At 57.5% G+C, this 22,439-nt stretch overlaps 4 protein-coding genes across 4 annotated transcripts; 2 read left to right on the top strand and 2 right to left on the bottom strand.

Moving 5' to 3' along the window:
* Positions 1–471: 471 nt before the first annotated feature.
* NCLIV_065120 (putative kinesin motor domain-containing protein) lies at positions 472–7,039 on the bottom strand (the record flags this gene model as incomplete). Its single annotated transcript, XM_003886063.1, has 6 exons — positions 472–3,305; positions 3,897–4,016; positions 4,351–4,657; positions 4,948–5,426; positions 5,937–6,302; positions 6,820–7,039. The coding sequence occupies 6 exons, from the start codon at positions 7,037–7,039 to the stop codon at positions 472–474; spliced, it is 4,326 nt and encodes a 1,441-aa protein (XP_003886112.1).
* A 5,408-nt stretch (positions 7,040–12,447) lies between these two features.
* On the top strand, positions 12,448–14,025 carry NCLIV_065110 (conserved hypothetical protein; the record flags this gene model as incomplete). The annotated part of the gene is made up of 1 exon (XM_003886062.1): positions 12,448–14,025. The coding sequence occupies one exon, from the start codon at positions 12,448–12,450 to the stop codon at positions 14,023–14,025; it is 1,578 nt and encodes a 525-aa protein (XP_003886111.1).
* A 2,416-nt stretch (positions 14,026–16,441) lies between these two features.
* Positions 16,442–18,595, top strand: NCLIV_065100 (putative regulator of chromosome condensation domain-containing protein; the record flags this gene model as incomplete). Its single annotated transcript, XM_003886061.1, has 1 exon — positions 16,442–18,595. The coding sequence occupies one exon, from the start codon at positions 16,442–16,444 to the stop codon at positions 18,593–18,595; it is 2,154 nt and encodes a 717-aa protein (XP_003886110.1).
* Positions 18,596–19,621: 1,026 nt separating this feature from the next.
* On the bottom strand, positions 19,622–21,709 carry NCLIV_065090 (conserved hypothetical protein; the record flags this gene model as incomplete). Its single annotated transcript, XM_003886060.1, has 1 exon — positions 19,622–21,709. The coding sequence occupies one exon, from the start codon at positions 21,707–21,709 to the stop codon at positions 19,622–19,624; it is 2,088 nt and encodes a 695-aa protein (XP_003886109.1).
* Positions 21,710–22,439: the final 730 nt, after the last annotated feature.

The following is a 22,439-nucleotide window of genomic DNA, read 5'->3' as shown; positions in this document are numbered from 1 at the left end:
AGGGATCCGAGCAACGCGGGTGAAGGGCGGCCCGACCCGCCAAGGCAGCGATAGGATCTTGCACGGTAGTTGCCTTTCTGACCTTCTTTGGTACCCGAGGGTTGCCACATGTGCCTACTACCTTCACTGCCCCGCCTGACACCTGAACGCGAAGGGACGCTTGCTGTGGAACCAAAAAAACATGCGGTGACGCCGGCCGTGTAGCTGCGCGTTTGCGCCAGGGAGCTGTCGGGCAGTGACTCGCAGCTCTCCTTCGGTCGTGTCCCCCCCCCCTCTCCGCCTATCCTCTGCTGTCCAGATATAAAATGCACTAGAAAATTTAACGCAAATAACCGTGTTACTGTTCCATAAGATTCGTAGGACTCTCCAAGTCGCCCTGACCCCTTAGACACGGACGAGGCGATCGCTGTGGAAGAACTTGTGTGGGCTTTCTACTCGTTCCCGCGTCCCCACTGCCGCCAGTTGCGCAAGTTACGAGCCAGTCCTCGCATCTTTGCCTGTGGATGTGGCGGTGACATTCTGTAAGGTGGTCCTGCTGCTCAGACAGCCGAAACTCTCCCGCAGACCACTCGGTTTCACTCTCTTTGCTTCGTCACCGGGAGCAGAGATACGCCGATCTCCCCCATCCTTCACTGGTCCACGCACGACATCGGAACCGAGATGACTGCTCGTCGGAAGCGTGGAGCACTCTGCCGCGTCCGCGCGCTTAATCCGTCCACTGCCGGGCCGCCGCTCCCCTCGAAACGCTTCGCTTGGATCGCTGCTTGAACAAAAAGAGGTCGAGTTTCCAGCGCCCAATCGACGGCCGCTGTCCGCAGGTCGATTCGGGCGACGCAGAACTGCAGTATCCAGACGGCTCTTAACCCCTGCTGCTCGACAAACATGCAGAAGCCTCTGCCCGGAGTGCGGAGCGCGCTCCCCGGCGACTGCGGGTGGCCCTTCTTCTGCGCTCGAGGCCTCAGCCGAGAGGCCAGATTCGCCTTCGCACAGGCTGCGACGCGATTGCACGGGTTTCGTGAAACTCGACTCGGAGGCGAAGCTCCAGGTGTCAGACACGACGGAAGGCTCTCGCGTTATGCTAACCTCAGACGCTGTAGGCTCTGGAAGGCCTTTGTCTCGTGGGAGGCTTTCGAATGGTCGCGTCAGAGGAGAAACTTCCCCTGCCTGGATCTCGGAGCGAAGACACGAAGACGTTGGCCCTGCCGCAACAGTCCCTCCTCCCGGCACTCGCTTGCTCCGAGAGCGCGAAACGCCGTCGGTCTTTGCGCTCTGCGGTCCACGTACGGAAAGATCTTGCGTGGCGCTGCAATCTGCCGACAGGTCTCGGGTTCTTCGTCGCTTCTTTTCTCGCGCATCCCAGCCGAAGCCAGATCGGAGAGCTGCCTGTTCTCTGCAGCTTTTCTCCACTTCGAGGCCGGAGCTCGTTGACGAGTGCAGCGAGGCCTTGTCTTTCTCACTGCCCTCGGGGTCGGCGATCCTTTCCACTACGTCCGCCGCAGCCAGTCTCTCCTCACCCGGAGCCCGCCAATGACGCGTTGCCTCCCCTCGCCAAACACTGCTGCTTCCCCGCCTCCGATCAGCGCCTCTGGCCTCGTGCCGACACTCTCCTTCAACGCCACTCCGAGAGGCCGTGCCTTTCGCCGTCTCCTTCAGCAGCGCATCTACCCTGCATCTTCTGCTGGGTTCTTTTGCTCGGAGCAGAGGCCCCGGTCGCCCTCCGCGACTGCTGAGGCTGGAGCTTCGGCAAGGCGCACCCGCGGCCGTTGAAATCGGCGCCTGTCCTCGCGCAGACAGCCCCGTCGTCTTTGACCCCGAAAGTTCCCCAGCGCCGCGGTTCCCACCCTTCCCACCCCGAGGAAGATAGCCGCCTCGGCGGGGAACGGTGTCGGCGGCTTCGGCACAGTTTTTGGATGCCTGATGGGCTGAGGCGTCTGCTTCGGGGGCGACTCTCCGCGAAACTCCCCGCTCTTCTCCACTACGGGTTCCTGCCTTGCGAAGACAGCGCTCGCGAGTTCGGTCGCTCTCTTGCACGCACTCGGGATTGGCGGTGAACGTCAACCCTTCCGAAAGAGATCCGCGCAGAGCGCACAGCAGCGGCGACGAGACTGGACCCCCCAGCTCCGATGATTCTTCTGGGGAAGAGGTCGGAGGAATCGCCGAAGCCGCGGGTGCTGGCGCGGCGCTCGTGAAGAGCGCGCCGTCGCAGCAGGAGGCGCCGCGTTTCCGTTCCCGCCTGGCTGCAGAGAGAGGCGAAGAAGATACGGATGACAGGCTCTTGTCCACGCCTCGACGGAGAGAGTTACTTGGTTCGCTTTTACTGTCCTGCTGATGCGGGTGTCCAGGGGAACTCTCCGGGTCCGGTCTCCGCAGAGCCTCGGAGGACCGCTTGTGATCTCGCCAGCTCGCACAGCACGCGCACTGGGCTTCGTACGTTCGCCGTTCCGGCAGACCGGCCAGGCGCAGGGACCGACGCAGCGAGGAACTGCTGGGGGACGGCGGCAAGGGGCATCCCCTGAGGTGAGCCTCAGCTTCGCCCGGGTGTGCTTCCGACTGCACATCGGCCTCGTGTGGACAGCCGGAGCGCCGCGTCTTGCTCTGATCGGCAGACCGCAGCTGTCGACTGGGTCTCTTGGAATCAACCGACTGGAAGGGGCGACACTCGTCCTCTCCTCGTGCGCGAACCTGGGTCGCTCCACCGCACGGCCGCAGCGGTGTCGACGTGGCAGCGCTCTCCAGTGCGTTTCCGGAGCAGCCAACCGGTCGCTGCGCTTGCGCGGCCGCCAAATCTCCGTCGAGCTCCGCCTTTTTGGAGGCGTCAGGCACAGAGGAAGCACACGCTTGAGAAGTTTCAGGTCGAGCGAAGGCAGAAGACAGCCTCTGCGGCGTCGAAGATGTCAGGCACGCGACTCCTTCATTTTCCTTGTCACTCATGCGTTCGTGGGCCTTCTGCTCACAAGAAGCAAAACACTCTGGCGCGAACTGCGGATTGAGATCGAGAGTCTCCTGCACGCGCGCCTTTTTGAGCTCCTGGTACCGACGTAGCAGCTTCTCCAGCTGCAGGTCTTTCCGATGCAATTCTTGTCGGAGCCCTTGATTTTCCTGGCGCACTGCCTCCAACTTTTGTTCCAGAGAAAGCGATTTCTCGTGCTCCTCTTTCAGCTGCTGTGACTGTTCGTGGACAAGACGCAGCAGGCGCGCCTTGTCCTGCGCCGGCGCGGCCGCAGCCAGCCCAGCACCGCGAAGACTCGCCGGATTCACCCGCAGATTCTTCGCTCTGTTTGCGTACTTGAGCGTATTGTTGCTTTCTGCGCAAGACGTCGCAAAAGAGGCAAAGCGCGCTCGGGAAAATGGCGAAGACACAGTCTAGCAAATCCGTTCCTGGAAAAAGAGATCCACGCTATCTGTAGGAGTGCCTGGCGAGTCGCAGATCTGGAAACCGACTTCCGGAGCCCCCGTCTAGACTGGTGTACAAACAAGTCCCCGTTCATGAATGGGGCATATTCGCACAGGAACGCAAACACGGTAGCTGTCCTCCACATCCGATCTCGGACCCGCAACACACAGACCCAGAGAGCACGTGTACGGGCAAAAGCGGCATATGGACGAAGCCGCGCTCACTCGTCTTCTTGGAGCTATTCTGATAACTGGGATTTTCTTAATCTTTCAGTCCCAGTAACGTCGCCTTAAGGCGCGAGACGCCCCTTGCGGGTGGACTTGTCTGTGTTCGTGCTCGGACCCTGCTTCGGCTGCCTAGGGAGCACGGTTCCTAGTTCGTAAAAACGCGCTCCACTTGCGCCGACTCGAAAAGCTATCGGCTTCGAAGAACCAGCTCCCTTGCGGTTCACAGCAGACACGCATCCTTTCCCCGGCACGTCTGCGGGAGAGCGGAGACTCACCCGCGTACGCTGACGCTGTGAAGTGGACGTTGGCGATCATCACTACGAGGCAGTGGCCTTCGAGGGACGACTTGAGCAGGTGCGTGAGTTTACTGTTTCGATAGTTCACAAAGACAGGACCTACAAACACAGACACACACGGCAGCAGCGCTTGCAAAACATGGAAACGCCCTCGCTTCAAGCGACGCTTTCCCGGCGATTCACAGGGCCCACAGAAAACATTTTGCCTCTCCAGCACCGCGCACAAAACACACACGGCATCCCTCTCACCCGTTCGGGCCGCTGCGTGTCTACCAACGCCTAACACCCGGCCTTTACGCATAGGCCGCGACAGCCGGACTTTGTCAATAGATGCACTCCGGTGGACGCGCCTATCTGGCGAGACTCGCCCTCTTTTTCTTTCCGCCAAGAACCCCACGTCCCACTCTGTCTCTCCTCGTTCCAACTGCCTCACCCGACATGGAAAGCCCGCTCCCTGACACGGCTTCTGGTTTCGAGGATCCGACTGATCCTTTGAGAGCCCGTCCGGAGGCTCCAGCAGAAGCGGTGCGTTCCATCTGCTGTCGCAGATGAAGAGCATTGATGCAGTTCGCGAGAGCCAGGAGAGACTGGTTGATGTGGCAGCCTTCCTGGAGACGGTGGCCGCGGTTGACGGTCGCAGACGCACGCTCCGACCCAGCGAGGTCGATGAGGGACAGCTTCGCCTCTGTCGCGGCGAAAGTTCCCTTCGTTTTGCTCAGCCACTCGCTCTTCACGACCAGCTGGAGAACAAACAAAAGAGGCACGCGCGGGATGCAAGGAACAGACGGCGTCCGCTGGAAGGTCTGCTCCTTCCGAACGCGCGCGAGATCAACTGTTCGTCCGTCCGCTCTGGTGACGGCTCGCTTGGAAGCTCCTCGCGCATGTCCAGCGCGACCTAAAAACTACGGCAATGTGCCGACTTCGCGTCCGTCTCTCTCTGCCGCAACTACATACAGACACCTCGGCTGGGGGGGAGGAGCAAAGCACGGTGTGGGGAAAACGCGAAGGGACGCAAAGGCGAGAGACGCACCTGGAAAATGGCGTGAGATCTGCTGCTCGTCGAGTTCGCCGCCGTGGCTGCGCAGCAGCGATTTTTGTTGCCTTGGGCGAGGAGGGCCAGGGCGGCCTCCGGCCCTTCGACGGGGTGCTCCGACAGGTTGCTCACTCGAACTTTTCCTGCGTCTTCCTGGACTTCCAAGGAGACTCGACTTGGATCTAAAAGGTCGCGGATTCGCTCGTTGTAGACCTCCAGATACGACACATGAACGGTGGAGCTCTGATGAATGGCGCAGCCGAGGCAAGCTTCGCACCGACCTTGCTTTGTATGCAGCCCACGCGCGGCACGCGTACACGCAGTCGGCGCCGAGCCTCCCCCGCCACCACGTTCTAACTGCTTTAGCAGAAAGAAAATGTCTTGCACTGCTCTCCTCATAATTCCTGGCTGCTGATCTGTTCCCAGCATTGTATGGGTCTTCCCTGCCCCGGTAGCGCCGTACGCAAACACTGTCGCTGAAAAAACGGACCGACAGAGATGCAGAGAAGACGGACGCGCTCGGGCGACGAAAAAGGCAAACGAAAAGGCCCTGCCTCCGGCACCCAGGGGACACAGAGATCCAGACTCGCCCAGGGGGATCGCCACAGGCAGACTGGGAGCGTTACGTGCATATCCGCGCGCGGCGCTGCGGCGTTTAGTAAATCGCACATGAGACGGAGACAGTGAGACACAAAGAACCCCTCGCCTAGCGTTTCCTTCGCGTCCGCGTGAAAAAAAGGAGAGCCAAGAAGTCACGCATTTCGCTAGCCGAGCCAAGACGACTGTCTGGGGTTTCTCATTGTCGAGGACCGCGTGGGAAGAGTGTGCGCCGGTAGTGAGAGTCTGCGGCCTCTCAGCCGACGCACAGCCTTGGACGAGCGGTGCTGACACACTGCCGGCTTCTTTTTTTGGCGGCACAGCAAAAGGAACGGCCCGCCTCGACGAGAGGCGAAGAGACACCCTTCATCGGGTTGCAACGCGCTTACCATGGACGCCGTCCTGGACGACATGAGGCAACAGAAACTGGGTGGTCTTGACGTACACCTCCTCCTGCGTAGCCGCAGGTCCGAAGACTCTGTCAAAAGAGTACTCCTGCGTCCACTCTTTCTGGGAAGAGAGGTAGCACGGTGTGTTGCCGCCAATACACGCTCCTGAGTTCCGCCAAGTCCCCCAGCGTACAGCGCCGCTGGAGCTTCCCAGGTAATTCCCTGCGGCTGCGGCTGCGGCGGCTGCGGCTGCGCTGGCCGAGAACCCCGCAGGCCGGCTCAGTTGTAGAGTCTCATCGTTCAGCATGCGAAGCACGACCGTCTGCGGAGGTGGAGGAGCATCTGGTGGATAGCCTCGAATGCGGACTGAAGACAGAACATGCAAGAGACGGGGCCCTCGGCGGCGTTTTGCGAGGGACCGAGAAAGAGCCGAAACTCTTCAGCGCCACAAGGCCCAGGGCACGCAAGGCGGGGCAGACACAAGCCACGCCTGAGCGCGTGGTAGGTTCCAAGACACGGTAAAAAGGTTGCCTTCCTCGAGAACCCTCAGACACACGCGCGAACGGAAGCAAGACAGCTCTCGTGGTGCGTGTGTGTGCGTGTGAGAGAAAACGGGATGTTGCGGCCTGCGACACACTCTCCCTGGAAGGCGCCACACGCCTCGCGGCGTCGGGTTGTCACACTCGGCACACACTCAGGCAGGTGAAAGCCGCTTCTACAGTGAGATCAACTTAGTCCTTTTCGTCGGCCCACGAACCACTGTCACCGCCTAGGAACACCGAAAAGCGAGAACGCCTTTCCCCCCCCCCAGCGCCAGGAGGTTATGGCTTCACGGTGTCGCTGGTGTGTGCAGCACTGGAGAGGAGCGAGGAAGGCGACCTACCTGCGACTCGCACACGAGACGATCCAGCGGCCAAAAGTTCCGGCTCCAGGAATCCTAAAGCAGTTCCGCAACTCGTGGACTCGGACATCTCCTGCTTCGAGTGTGGAGCATCGAGGGGCGACGCCACATCGGAGCTATCGCAGCGTTCTCCTGTTTTGCAGAGGTGTTCCCTCGCGACGGCGCTCCGCGGGGATTGAATGACATGTTCCACGGCAGCCATTTCAGTGTTTTTGGGGAGGCGCTTTTCGAGTCCAGAGGTCGCGTCGAGCGGACGGATGCCTTCTGTTTCCGCGGACGGATTTTTCGTCGCCACTCAGACCCAGCCCCCCCCGATGTCTCCTCCGATGCTTCATGGAGAGACTCTCTCCTGTACGAGGTTTCCCCGACGTTCCGGCCGGATCGCGAGGCCCTCTCAGAAAAAGCCCACGCAGAGAGAGGTACACTCCTTCGCAGACTTCACGCGACTGCAAACAGCCGGCAAGGCGCACTTTCGGGGTTTCCAAAGACCATCAAGTCGGTACACCCTTCTCGAGTTCGATGTTCAACAGGAAACTACCCGAGTCAGCAGCGGCAGCGGTCCGGACCGGGAGCGACGGCGTGGTCACACTTCCGACTGCCGCGCAACTGCCGAGGTTCGAAACTTCACGGGACACCGCGGAGAAGCGAACGAAACGGTGTTTTTCGGCGAGGGAGAAAGACGTCTCGGAAAAGTGGAGAACGGCAGTGGAGGAAAAACTTAGGCTAGGGAGGCCAGCTACAGAGAACTGCCGCGAAGTGTACAGCCCATACTTAGGCGGCTCGGCGAAAGGCAGGCAACCGCCTTCAGTTTTTACAGAAACAAGCAAACGTCCTGACGTCTCTGACCTGAGAAGCAGAGTTAGCCCCACACAACCTGTTCCCAACTACGTGAAGGAGGAAGCGGAGTCTCTCACTGTTCAGGATTCAGAGGATTCTGGCTGGGTGCACTCCACAAGACCTCCGCGGTACACACATCCTGTTTCCAAGCGAAAACGAAAACAGTAGCCACCGACTCTCTGTCTTTGGAGCCTCCAGAGAGCCAGGCGGGAGACAACATAAAACAGGAATAATTAGGGAATGGATCGACTGTCCCATCTGGAAACGTTTTTCTTCAGAGCGCCGTACTTTAGCTAGCAAGTGGAGGGAGAGCACCGTAAAATGTCTGCATGCCCGGCAACTGGACGTCCTCAGAGAACGCCTTTTCCCGCCCGTCGTTCCGAAGGGACCAGCAATCTTGCGAGGTACAGAAGCATGCGTGTTGCAAAGCGGAAAAGCGCGCAAGGCGTGTGTCATGTCCGACTCGACCGTTATTCAAGGTCCGTTAGGCGGTACTCAGTTGTTTTTCCACAAAACACCCGTTGCCACCGACCGACGCTCCTTCCGGGAGACCGCAAGGGGACAGACACACGACCTCTCGTGGTCCTTCTGGTCCTCCCTCCATCGCGCTCCTCTGCGTCTGGTGTTCGGAACGACACATAAAATAGATGCTCCGCGCAATTCGTAGGCGAAGCGGAGCCTCCGAGGATGTAGCCTTTTGGACCGCCTGCGTTTCTTTCTGGTGCTCGCTCTTGCTTCCGTTGCCTGTGTGCTCGGCAGGTGAGTCCGCCCCGTCACGTCCGTCCCTCGGTTGCCGCCAATACACCCGGGGATTGATTACAAAACCTTGCAGGGGCTCCAATGAAGTGAATTGTCCCAGCATCTCGTTATACTGGCGCAAAGGAGTGTGCTGGGGCTAGCGATGGAACATCCCCACTCCAGCAAAGCTCTTTTGCCTTTGTCCTCCCAGGATGACGGTGTGCCATGTTCACCGACTATCTGGAAGTGCCTGAACACGCCTTGTGGTGCAGTGGAGTCGCTGGACACTCAACAGCGTGGCTGCATCTTCATTACCGCTCGATGCTGTTGGGACGAAGTTGTGGAGCCGCGGCGTGAGACAGGCTACTCCACCTAGCAGTGTACACTTTCCAAGAACACATCCAGCAGTGACACGGAGGCAAGATACCAAATATGCCTCGGAGAAAGGAGGTTTGTAATCACCGCCGCACCACAGAAGCTCTTTTGCCCCTTGGTCGTACTTACCCGAGGAAGGCAGCAGCTGTGGTAAGTAGATGAACCGGCATCCACATGGAAGTTCAACGACTACCACTTCAGTGGTACAGTTCTTGAGTCTGAGAAAGGGCCGAGTCCCTTTGTTGGACCTTGGCCGCCACATATCTGAGAGCGTCGGTCTCTTCAATGCGAGTGAAGCAAGGAGCCCATCGAACATTCATGGGAGCGTGTACCCATCGATTTGTACGGCGCTTCGTTCTCCTCGACAGGCACGTTTGCTCTACAGTTCCCACGTTGCCGTTCTTCGGCATGCAGTCCAGCAACTCTTGTTTGTGAATCCCTTGACGCCCCTGACGCAAGTCACCTGCAGCCTGCAACAATACAGGAGGCAGCGTGGCGCGGGTAGAGGAAAGGAGATGCCTGTTCCCGCATGGCTCTCTATGATTTATTTCATTGCTAATTCGCAAGGACCAGTGCGCTTCTTTCATCTGCTGATCAAAGTAAAGGGCGACGTTCCTTCGCGGATCGTAATGCCCATGGACGCTTCACGCGGACGAGTGTCATGGTGAAAGATTCGAAGACGTTACGCACCCGTTCACGATGAACATTATGTAAAAGGTTCGTGTTAAATAGCCTCTAGCTAACTTTCTGTCTTCTCCGCTTCGAATATCCTATCGATAGAAAGGAACCAATCCCTCACGTCGCAGAGAGTGTCGTTAAAAAAACTATACAGGTCGTATCACATTGCGTACCCTTTGGCCAAACATATGTTACGGAAGGGTAAATCGTTTCTCAGCTTCTTTATGCGAAGCATCTGACCCACAGAAAAAACCGAGACAACATAGGGATTTATGTATGTTGTCGACATTGCAAAGCTCTTGTACGAAGATTAGCTCGTGACCCTGGAATGCAAAACAGCTGTGAACACCAAAGCTCTTCCTTCACGCTAACCCTCTATTCGAAAAAAACCCGAAGCAATGTTGGAATCAACAGTGTCCCCCCGACGGAGCAGGCTACGGCACCAGTCCTTGCTATCCAGTGCGGAGAAGCGACCGTGGTTTGGGGGGTGACACGAATGCTGCTCCGGGCGGTGCTCCCAAACAGAATGAGGGAGTGTTTGCCAATACATGTCCGTGGTCTGACTTGCCTCGTGGTGGTCGAGTATCTACTCCAGTGATTCGAGGGAGGGCAATTCAGCAAAAAAGCTTAATTCGCCTCTGTCTACGAAACTGAACCGGCTACTCCCCCAGGGGAACCGACTTACGAACGGAGGCCTCCTCGGTTCAAACTCGATCCAAGACGACACCGAGTGTGCATGTTTCCCGTTTAAAAACTTAATTCACGCGGGCACGGACTCAAGACCTGGGGAGTCACTAACTCTCTCATCTGTGTTCCCACTCCCCTTTGGACTCGACGGCCCCTTGACTCCACTGTACGGCCTCACTTGCCGCAGGCTCTCCTTCGCTCTTACGCTTAATCACACGCATATTTATGTTCAAGATCTTGGTGACTACGTGAGCGGTCTGCACTTTGTGGATATGATCAGCATATCTCTTGGAGACTCAACAAAACGGAATGAACACAGGCGGAATGGAGAGACAAGGGACGTATCTTGTGGAAGCTCGTACACGCAAGAAAAAGTGTTTCCCTTTTTCCTATGACCCCGGTCTTCGCCGTTCCCCCTGGGTAACGACTGGAAGCATCCGTAAGGCTTGAGCGGCCGCCTGGAGTCTTTGCACAGACTGCGCAGAACCTGAGTGCGACCGCAGGATCATGTTTCTCGTCCGCCACTGCAACTGCACCAGGGACAAGGCCTGTTCCACCTGAAGTCGGTTCCGTTCAGCCGCACGGTTTGCGTTGCGTCCTAATTGATCTCTCATAAGCGCTAAACGAAGCAACGTATCTCTGTTTGAGTCCGCTGCTTCTTGTCGTTCCCTGTGTTGCTCTCGGTGGTACCTCCTCAACTGAAAAGCTAGCCTTTGTCGAGTGAGTAGTTCGCTCTGTGCCCTCAATGATTTCAAGTGATCTGCCAGTCCCTCTGATTCTCTTTTCCCAGGGTCCCCCGGACGAACGTGACCTTCGCTGTGCGTCGCTCTCCAAAAGTCTGCTTCTTCCTGCTGTATTCTTCGCAGCACTTCGTCCTCCTCTTGACGTCGGCATCTTTCCTCCTCTATATCCCTTGCGATCTCGTCTTCCACTCTCGCACAGTGTGGGCATACTGCAACGGGCGCAGACGCCCTCCCCCTGCCCCGAAACCCGCTACGCAACCTGGTCAAGATAGAGTGAAGTGTGCGGAGGGTGGGGTTCGCCCTACCCGACTGGCCAGGCTCATCGACACCTAAACGCCGTGGGGTATTTGCACACCTTTCGCAAGCGCCGCGTTCACCAGGTTCCTCCAGCGGCAGCCGCCTTCCAGCGACTTGAGCGACAGAGATTGGGTTGGGCGGCAGCTGACTGACTCCGAGACTGGACTGGAGTGCTACCGCAGCGCACGCGACAAGCAGGAATAACGGGATTCCCCTCCGGTTTTTCCTCTGCATGGCGATTCTGGCTCGCGCGAACCTGCAGATATATTCCCCACCTCGCACAGAGACTTACCCGTGGCGGGACAAGTCAATCGATGTCTCGTGCAAGATTGTGCGCTGCTCTCCGCCATCTAGATTCCCGATATGTTTCTATCAAGCCGCTGTACGCTCACATGATTCGCGTCCGGCGATGAACATGCCGATGGACGTCTTCTGTTTGGTTGACCGACGAAAAGAAACACGGTGACAGCCAAGAGAAAATCGAATGGGTTACTGACTCGAGCGTGAAACGGGGAAGAGACGGTTCGAGCCACCGTAGCTTGCTCCCGAAACCCGTTTGTTTTGCGCTTGTCGGTGACCGGTACGGATGCAACGAATCCCCCCACGCCCCGGATCGCAAACGGTTCTGCCTCCTTTCAGACTCTGCAAGTTCGGACGTCCAGGGAGGAAGACAAGAAATCCCTGAAACGACGTTTCTCCACAGACAGAACTTGGTTGTCTGGATGTCACGACTGGAATCATATTCACTACCCTATAGGTACTCTCTAGTGTCTTTGTTTATTCAGTTTGAACATGCAGTTCTGGATCGCGGATCATGTGTGCAGGGACGGACACGACCAAACAGAGGGAAGCCTGCCAATACCACAAGTGAGGCATGCAGCCGTGTGTCGCGCCGTTACTGTTTGTTCGCGCGTTCCGCAGTGCATGCAAAAAAATTGGACAAAGCGGTGAGTCGATTTGTGGGACGAGAGAGCGACAGGTTGGCACGTCTTTGGCATTTTTTGACTCCGTTTGTAAGTTCCTTCCAATAACCCGTCTCTGGACAGTCATTCTTTGCTTCCCTCTTGTTTCCGGCTTCTTCCGTCAGCTTGTGTACCTCTCTCCGCGAGTCAAAAAAGTCAAACTGTTCGCTGTGCGCCGGGGCTGACCGCAGAGACGTCTCCGCTTGCCGCGGTCTGCGGCTATTTCTCAGCGGAGTCTGAAATACGCGCCTGCCAGGCTGTCTTCCATCGTCCCGTTTTTTTCCTGGGCGGCCATGGAGCCTCGGGACGGTGTCTCCTCAGTCGTGAGCGGGGGGACGGAGCGAAGTCTCCAGCCCGACGCGAGCGAAGATCTCCTGGCGACACCAGCAGAATCCCGCTGTTCGCCGCCGTGTGGAGGAGACTGCGGTGACGGAACCCACCGCGGTGAAGTGCCCAGTCCCCACGCCGACGCTTCGGGCAGCGCTGAGGGCGAGAAGGAAGACGCGAAACTTCCCCTGCCTGCCTTGCACGACTACTGGGAGGATTTATATCACCACGAGCTTCAGCTGGCCTCTTCCGAGGACGGCGAATGCAGCGAGGATGCAGAGGCAAGTCGATGCGTTGACCGGAGCGATCAAGAGGAGAGCGACAGCGACGCCTCGACGGTCTACGAAGGCAACGGCGAAGAGTGGTTTGAGGCTCAGAGCGAGGCCATTGCGAGCTGGCTTCTGTCGAAGGCCGAGGAGATTTCCAGCGAAGGGAAGCTAGCCAGTGTCCGTGGAAACTCGGATCTCCCCGAAATCGCTGGCTCGGAGACCCGGGAGCGAGAGGCGTCAACCCGAGACCAGATTCCGATTCTCGATGTGGGTTGCGGGAACGGTTTGTTTCTTCTCCGCCTCCTTCGTCGAGGATGTTCCACGCTCGCTGGTGTCGACTACAGCGCGGCGGCGATCCGGCTGGCGCGCCAAAACGTAGACAGAATGCTGCGTCGCCTGAAGCGGCGTCAACGATGGCGAAGGACCAGCGAGACATGTGGACACACGGAGGCGGACCAGAAAGGTGGAGCCTGTCTCGGGTCATCTCTTGCCTTCACATCGGCTGACACTGTCGAACCTGACGCCGCAGACCGTTTTCCACACGTCTGCTTGGCCCTCGTGGATGTGCGGAAGGTCGTCCCTCTGGACGCACCCACGGGGGCTTTCGAGTCTTGCAAAGAGAAACCACAAGCTGAGTCGGGGGTGCGCGGACGCCTCTGCAGAAGCGTACGGAGAGCGAGGAGCGCGTGCGTTGCTACCGCAGAAAGAAGGCGATCTGAGCGCGTGACTTGTGAGCCGCTTAAAACGTGTCCTCGGGGCGTCTCCAAGGACGGCCGGGTGAGCGGCGACGCGTTGAAATGCATGGAAGAAACCGACTGCGTGGACAAGGGAGACACCGCGTCCGAACGACTGCAAGAGTGCATGCCTGCGAAGCGAGGCTCGTGGGTAGACGCGGACGGCGTCGGCAGGTTTTTCTGCTGTTGCGGTGAGGGTGTAGAAGATCGGACAGAATGCGGGATCTTGCCGCTCCTTCACGCTCTCCCACAGTTCCCAATCATTCACGACAAAGGCACCTTTGATGTGTTCTACTTGCTGAAAATACCCAAGGTGTACGTGCACCGGATCTCCGCGCTCCTTCCTGCTCGAGGCCTTCTCTGTCTCACGTCTTGCAATTGCACGCGGTCGGAGTTGGAGGAATTCTTCTGCGAGTCGGAGAGAGGCGACGAACCGCTGTTTCGAGTCGTCGACCAACTGCGTCACAAAACCTTCAAATTCGGCGGCGTTGAAGGCCAAGTTGTCACCACACTCATGTTTGCACGATCGGAAACTTGCTAGCGGGCACGCGTGGGGCCGAGCTACCGCGCCCCGTCCGGTACACTACCAGTGCCCAATGTCTAGGTCGAGAGGTGATCACGCCCGTGTGTGTAACGGAGCATCCAGGGAGAAAAATGCTTTCCTTCAGAAGCCACGGTTTGTCTCTCCGTTTTCAGTCGCAGTCCGCCTCAAGATTGTCTGACGCCGTTCACGCGCATCTCCACGCGGTGTATTTCGCAGGTGGTGATCTCGGATGCGTATCGAATAGCCGCAACCCTGTGCCTGAGCATGCGTACGCGTCGGGGTAGACTGTAGGTGTTTTTGTGGGTAAAAAGTGGATCGTGTTGCGCCTGTGAGCAGGACATAGTTGGAGCAGTGTGCTTGTTCCGGGCGGCGCGACGCAGAAGTCTCGACGGTGGACGGCGTTTCGCACCAGCACACTTTTCTTTGGCGTTCATCCACATTCAAGAGAAACGCAGTCCACTGTCCAGTGTAACTAGGGAATCGAAATCGCCGTGCGTTTCGCTGTAGGGCAACAGGGGGTAACTAAGACTTCCGGCGTGAGGTTTGAACCGAAACACTGGACGTCGCCTCGGCTAGGCAGTGCGAATCCGCCGAGACAGGCGTACACTTGTGTCAACAGCCGCTCGGAAGGGGTTCGCGTTCTCGCGTTTTTCTTTCCAAGAACAGGTCAGGACTGGGAATGCAGTTCCTCGGCCGATTCGAGACTGGAACGAACAGGAGGCGTACGGGTCTGAGTCACAGACAGAACGTCGGATGGCCCTCCGCGCTGCCCGCTGGGTTTCTCTTTTCGCTCGCATTGTTACACTCAACCAAACACAGCGTCGTTCAGCATCCCCACACGTAGAAGTCCTTCTCACCACTCGGGCCATCCTCTCCCCGCCTTCGAACGCCCTTCACACTGGAAATTGGGCTTTCCTGTCTGGCGATATGTGCAGCGACAACGCCGCGAACAGTGTGTGAATTTCGGTTCGAACGGTGCAATTGACATGACGCTACCTCGTTCATGGCCACTGCAACCCAGAGGACCACCTAGCCATTATTTTGTCGACTCGTATATTTGCAGCCTCAGAAACAGATGGGAATAGCGACATGCCATGTCCCTCGTACCTGCAGCATGACGCCCCAGGTGAACTACCCACGTTTTCCAGGCCACATTGTCAAAGTGGACATCCTTGCGGGCTTCCAAGGCGCTCCAGAAGTAACGGTTGGACTTCCTGACATGCCTGCGCTACACAGCTTTGGACCTTTCGCAGAATCTGGTTTTGAAGACGGAGAGGGAACGTTTTGCCTCAAGAACCACTCTCCACGGCAGGAAGGGAGAAGTTGGTTCGCATTCACGAACTGCCGGGCTGGGGTCGCTCGTTCCAGACCAGTGGTGTTTCACTGCCGCCAACAGGCACGGTCGATCTTTTGGCACAATGTCTCAAGCGGCGCTAGCACCTACGCCGTACTGAAGCTCGGGCTTCCTCCATTCAACGGATGAAAAAAGTGTGTCTTTCTCATCGACAACTTAAAAGGCACAGGTCGCGGGTGGTCTGCATAAATTCCCGGCCGAACTTCCCTCTTTTTTGAAACACGCTGCCCTTGCCGCCGTTCGTCTGACCTGACAGTTTCAGAAGAAGAACACTTGAACGCTTTTGCGCGTTGCCGTTTTCGCAGTGTGTGTGCATGCGCAACATTCTGCCTGTCTGCGTTCGTTTCTTCTCTCCTTCAGATTCCTTCTTCCATTTAAGTTCTGTCGTGTCGCTTCTAGTTCTCCCCTTTTCTCCAACGTCTCGTGATTGCCCGTCTTCCGGCACTTCTCTCGAACGTCCTCTCGGGTTTGTTTTTTTGTCGCTCACGCTCTGCACAAGAGCCGTGTTCCCTGGTCTGGTTTTTTTGCTTTAGTCCTCCTCCTTCCTTTCCGTTCTTCTCAGTTTGAAGTTCCTTCTTATAAAGTGTTTCACGTGTCGACTCTTCGTGTTGCTTTCCTTTCGAGTCTTCTCGTATTCCACCGGCGGATATGCGGCTTTCACCATTGTTTCGACCGTCAAGCGTTTGCGGTCCTAAACCTGTGCTGAGCCTGTGACCAGTCTGGACACAGAACTTGGCTCTTGTGCTTTGCGGCATGGACTGTCTGTTGCAGAAGACGAGCACGACACTGGATAGCGGCTCTCGTTCCCAATAAAGTCTCCGTCCCTGCAGCGCTTATCAGTGCATCTCAAAAACAGCCTTCTTCTCCTCTCGGGCGTCTTTGCCGACACGGACCGAACCTCGACACTGCCCGTAGTTCCTGGTGTTAGCCAGTTTCCGAGGAGGCGTCGTGCGTTGTCAGGAGATCCGCCGGTCGAGCACCGTTTGCTCTGTGCAGCCGCTCTTCCAAAACACGTCCCTCCACGTGTTGGTCTACGTCTCTGGCTGTCCCTGCAGAAACATGCAGAGTGCGGCCTCGGTCTTCGCTCCCCTTCCCAAAGGGACTCGGTGGGCTGCGGTGTCTGTTCCGACATCCGCGGCCTCTTCCCAGGCCAGGCGGCACTCCGCTGGCGACTGCCTCGTCAAAAGGAGATGCGCTGCGACGACGCGGCCGCTGCTGGGGAATCGGTATTTTTTCTCTTTTGCGAAGAACGCGGACGGACGCCTAGACAGGGAGCGAGGGGACGGGGACTCATCCAGGGAACGCTTCTGTCGCCGCACGTTTCCATTCGCTTGTGGCGCGGCGGCCGCAGGAGCGGTTGCCGCGACCGGTTTGTCCTGGGGTTCACATGCGTCCGCTGAGAGAAAAGACGTCGCCGCTGCGTGTTGCGTTCCCCACGTACGGTCCCAGCCGGTGCCCGAGAAATGCGCTCGAGGACTACAGCACCTCAGAGGAAGGCGTCTCGCCGAGGGGGGGGAACGACTTGTCCCGAGTGCAGTGGCGTCGTGCTCGGAAACGGGAAGCGAGGGGAAGGAAGGTTCTTCCGGGTCTCGCGTGTTGTACAGCTGGGGCAGCGGCATCGACGGCCAGTTAGGTCTCGGCGGCAGTATCCTGAGTGTATCTACACCTCAGCGGGTTCCAGCCTCGGCTCTCCACGATGGCGAGTGCATCTCGCAGTGTGCAGCAGGCGCTTTCCACTCCGTTTGCTGCACTTCCTTGGGCCGAGTGTTCACCTGGGGACGGGGAGGAAAGAACCGTCTGGGACACGACTGGCCGCGGGATGCACCCAGTTCCGCCGTCTCGTCCGGCGACAAACCACTGCGGTCTTCGACTCTGTCCTCGGGCGTCGCGGAGACTGCAGTACAGACTCTTCCCAAGTGTGTAGAAGGGCTCTGGCGGGTGTCGGCGCGCGTCGTCGCCGTTGCCTGTGGCGAGGACCACACACTGGCTCTTACAGAGTCGGGGGAAGTCTACAGCTGGGGAGGGAATGCACATGGCGAGTGTGGGCGTGCAGAGACTTCGGACAATGCCGAAGCGGAGGGAGGGGGCGAAAGACAGCCAGCGCGAAAACCACGAAGGAGTTGGTTGTGGGGCGTCATACGAGGCGATAAAGGCGAAGGAGATGTAGATACATCCGAACGAGACTCCAGCGCGAGTGATGCAGACAGTCCGTGGGCCGGGCGAACGGAGAAAGAGCGAGGTCTTGTGGGTGGCCGAGTGGATGGTGCTCTGCGCGGGAAGCGAGTTACTCAGATTGCATGCGGCAAGCATGTTTCCGCAGCCGTTACTGAAGAAGGAGACCTGTATGTGTGGGGAGAGGGCCGAGGGGGACAGGTAGGCCCTCCGCCGTCGCCGAGCAGAAGATCCCAGGACCGAAAAAAGTCAGACTGCATTTCAACGTCCAGTTCGGGTCTTTCCTTCAATGTCCGTACACCACGGAAGCTGGAAGTTTACGGCCTCGCTGAGGGCGAAGAAGCCTTTCGAGAAAGAACGCCGAAGAAGGTCGTACAAGTTGCATGTGGATCCTCTCACTGCGCCGCCTTGACAGAGAACGGTGAAGTTTACACATGGGGAAGTGATGATTATGGCCAGCTAGGCTTGGGCAAGGAGTCGCGGTTTGTTCTCAGTCCTCGGAGAGTAGATACACTCGCCGACAAGAAGGTCGTTTCCGTTCGATGCGGTCACTTCTTCACGTGCTGCACGACGTCAACAGGCGAAGTTTTTGTGTGGGGGTATGGCCGAGATGGCGAATGTGGAAACGGCCGTAGCGACGCCGCCCTTCCGGTCCTCATTTCGACTCTGGAGCCTCAACCAGGCGGAAGGAAACGTGGCAGGGGGAAAGTTGTCGATACTGTCGCAGGAGGTGGGCACCTTGCAGCCTGGACAGAGGAAGGCGGTCTCTGGATGTGGGGTCGGGGTAGGGAGGGACAGTTAGGGAGAGGAGACGCCATTGAGAGCGTCGCGGCCAGCAGAGATGTGCCTCAGTTAGTGGAAGAGCTCTGGGGCACGTCTCCGGGTGACAAGACACCTCAGAGATCGCCAGATTTGCGTGCAGTCACACGGAAAGAGGGGGACGAAGGCGCGCACAGATCCCATGTCGTTGCAGCGTGGTGCGGCCAGGCCCATACACTCGCGCTTGTAGAACCGAATGGAAAGACAGATTTTACTGGTTGAAACGGATGCAAAGGAAGGCGCGGCGCTAGGCAAGACGGAGACAACGTAGCCGGGGCCAGGGGCAAAGCCGAGAGGCGAACTGATTTGTTCTGTCAATTCGCTACCCGACTTAGAAATACGTGAGGGGTAGACAGAGAGGAGTTCGGTCGCCGCCTTACCGAGACCGGTTTTCTCGAGAAGCCCATTGTGCGTGGGGTAGCTGGATGACGGGTTGTTAGAAACAAGTCGGCTGTCTTTTGTGTGGCGAGATGCTCTTGCGCAAATAAATGCCGCTTACTTGTACCGCTACACGGTTTCGACGGGCTGCCGCTCACGTATCGACCGCTACGAATACCCCCCTCTCCTCCCCTTTCCACAACCGACACGAAACGCATGTTTTGTAAGGCACTGTTTTTTACACGCGCTTGTGCGCACCAAGAAAATGCTGAGCACAATTTTGCGCTACTTGTACTCAGTTTTGTGAGCAGGGGCCTCGTATATTGTACCATCTTTGGATGGTCTTGATGCCGCTGCGTTGCTCGCGAGAGATTCCGCTCTTTTGGCGAGGCATGCCCTTGCAGCCGCGAATGCCAGTGGATGGTGGTGTGAATGCAAGATCGCGTTCGAGGTCCTTCAGAGACACATCTGGAGAAACGAACACACTCCAGCTCTGCGGTGAGGCACTGTTTCCCCTGGGCACCTCAACCTTTGTAAAGTGCCTGAGAGTTCCCATAAAGAATTCCGAGCGAGTCGCGTTTTGGCGTGGTAAGCCACCCCAACGGATTCTGCTTTCCGGAAGCAAGTGTCGCCTGTATCCGATGAGCACAGGCAAGTACACGCCACACCCAAAAATTGAGACTGCCTGTACGTATCCAAAAATACCCATTTCACGGTGTACTCGACAAGCAAGTTTCACGCATTCAATCAGCGACCGCGTTCGAACTGTGTGAACTCAGGGACCGCCGTTTGATGCGTTTTGACGCGTCCAAAAGGGAAGAAATATACAGTTGAGCGCGCACCCAGAGTAACACACGTCGAAAACGCCATTTACGGTGTATCCACGTCACCCGGCAAAATATCGAGAGCACTCCCGATGAGGTTCACCGTGTTCTGTGCAGAGACGGCCTGTCCCTCCATGCAAGAGAATATGGATTCGAAAGCACTCGGATACAGCACATTGTCGGTCAAGACAAAGTTCGACTGTGCAGGCACGGAACGTGGCCGACCTGTCCCGTCTCCAGAAGTGTGCTTTGATGGAGGGACGTCGCGAATGAAAGCCTGAGCGCTTGACGACGCGCTGGTGAACGCGTCAGCCGCTACGGAAGTGGATTCGATATCAAAGGGTACGATGAGCGGATACGCCCCCATCCACACATGCCTGAAAATGTGCTGCGGATTGACAAATGTGGATCGAAGAGTTTCTTCAGTCAACCGCTGCGGTGATGCCACTCGGCACCACGTTTGCTTCCCAGGAGATTCGTCCCCGCTTTCCTGAGCGGCGGAGTGCATTTCTCGCTCGGGTATGTCGATACTCATTCCAATCTTATTTGCAGACATTTTTTTTCTACGAGCGTTTAGGTCCCCATGTTCCACCGCGTGGCCCCAACACCCCGCAACGTAGAAGTCGGGCGTGTTGCTGGCGACTGTACCCTTGGGCTGCGCTTTTAGAACCAAGCGCGACACGCCGGTCGACTTGTTTCTGTCCTCCACCGCGTATGGAGAGCGAGTCCACCTGATTGCATCGGCAACCAGATAGGCCAAGTGGACCGTTCGCCACGATTTCGGAAGCACAGGAATCGGCTCCAGCGCACCCGTGCTCGCGGATTCCCGCGAAACTTCTTCCCGCCGTCTGTAGACCTTCACGCCCGATAACTCCAGGGGCGCGGCAACAACAACAAAATCGTATCGGACCGAGTCCATGCGCTTGCGCGCGTCTGTGTCGCACGATTCGCGTCTCGGGCTCAGCGTATACTGTTTCCCGCTTTTCGTCACCCTTTTTGCAGGAGGGTCTTTTGCTTCAACGACTTGCGACACGGCGCAGTCGAGAAATGTATTCGAAGCAAACCGGTTGATGAGATACTCCACGAGGACGCGTCCGGAGTAGCGCTTCTCCTGGAACAGTGTCCCAATGCCGCCAAGCATGGCCACAGCTCCGGCTACAGAATTGATGTCGACTGAATCCTGCGAGTAGATTGCTCGTGTAACGCCGCTCACAAAATCCATACCCTCGGCAGTAAGGCCGATAGATGCCACCCGAGACGCAAACGTTTCTTGCACTAACGGCTTCAAGCCTGCGCTGTCTAGCATGTCTAAACCTGACGCGAAGCCTTTGGGCGTGACACACAACTCTTCGTATTTGTGGCCGTTCTCCTTCTCGAAATTGGGTTGGAGAAGCAAGTCGCGAGTCACGTACACACACAGAGGCATTCCCGCGAGCTTCGAGTACACAGACCTCCACTTCTCACGCAGCTTCCGCATGAAATTCAGCAACCCAGTGCCGTTTCCGCGAAGAGCGAGGAAGATTCCGGGGTGAGAAACGTCCAGAACGCGGTTTCCATGCATGATAAGAAGCGTGCGGCTGTCGGATGACTCAAACGCCCCCAGCGGCACCGGGCGTTCCGCGCCTCCAGAGCCGTCCAAACCATCCGACGCGGCCTTCTGCTGTTCGCTGATATGTCTATTCAGCATATTATGGAATGTTGATAACCAAATGTTCGACTCTTCAATATCCGAGCCGCCAATGTCAACAGCTTGTCCGTTAACGACGGCGTAGTCCAACCTCCCGCCCAACCGGTTGTTGCTTTCGAACACGTCGATCTCGATCTTAAACGGCTTTGCTGGTCCATCTTCTGTGCCCGGTTTCCACAATCCTTTACCGCGAAATTCCGAGAGAATTCGCTGCTCCAGCACTTTCAAAAACGCAGAAGTTGCAGCGCCAGTAATCCCGCCGCCGACAATCGCGACGCGCACGACTGTTGTCGGGTCGCCGCCGTTCCGCGCCTGCTCGGCACCAACATTTCCTTCCGGAGGATTTTCAGCTGACACGTTATGTAGTTTCTTCTCTACTGCCTCCAGACCCAGGAGGCAGAACAAAACGAGGAGTCCCACGACACGGGACATTTCTAACAGCCCCATCTGGCGAGTCTTTTGGGGACGACGAAAACGCGGTTGACACTCACAACGGCGACCCAGAAACCAGAAATGAGCTTCAGAGATTCGTCAGGGTTGCGTTTAACAACCTCATGTACTTCAGGACTCCCACCGAACGGAAACGGGTAAAGAAAGGACCGCAGACATGCAGAGTGAACTGATATGTTTGTGTCTGTTGCATTGTGCCGCATTGTCGGTGTGGCTGACACAGCCCTCCTGCGCGTAAACCGTTTTTGTAACAAGGAACTTTGCCTCGCGGATTTATTGTATCCTCCGGATCCTCAGAGACGCGGGCCCGCCCTGGACGCCCGTGACTGCGGGAGGCAGGCGGCGAGGGCGAAAGAAACGGGCAGTCTTACACCCTGCGAACAGCCTGGGGGCGTTGTTCTTTGCCAGGGGGATCGTGTTTTCACGATTCGCCGCATACGCCTGGCATTTTAAAAAAATGATGCAATGCCTCTTGCGGACAAGGAGACGGCACGGCCTCCGCTGCATGCGTCGACGACGTTCACCCCCCAGCACCGGGGCCCCTCCGGGCACTGTGTCTGGCTGCAGTGCGTTTTCTACGAACTCTCTCAAATTTCTGCTGGACATGTTGTGACTTCCAGATCATCCATCTCTTCGAACAGCAGAACTTGTTTTCTGTCACCGGCAGCGGAACGCTGAAGCGGGTTGCTGCTCAAATTTTGGCAGCTTGAGTTCGTTGTCTTCAGAA

Source organism: Neospora caninum, chromosome XII (genome assembly GCF_000208865.1).
Source record: "Neospora caninum Liverpool complete genome, chromosome XII".
Lineage (NCBI taxonomy): Eukaryota > Apicomplexa > Conoidasida > Eucoccidiorida > Sarcocystidae > Neospora > Neospora caninum.
Note: the sequence above shows the minus strand (reverse complement) of the source record. Positions and strands in the feature narration are given on the sequence as shown.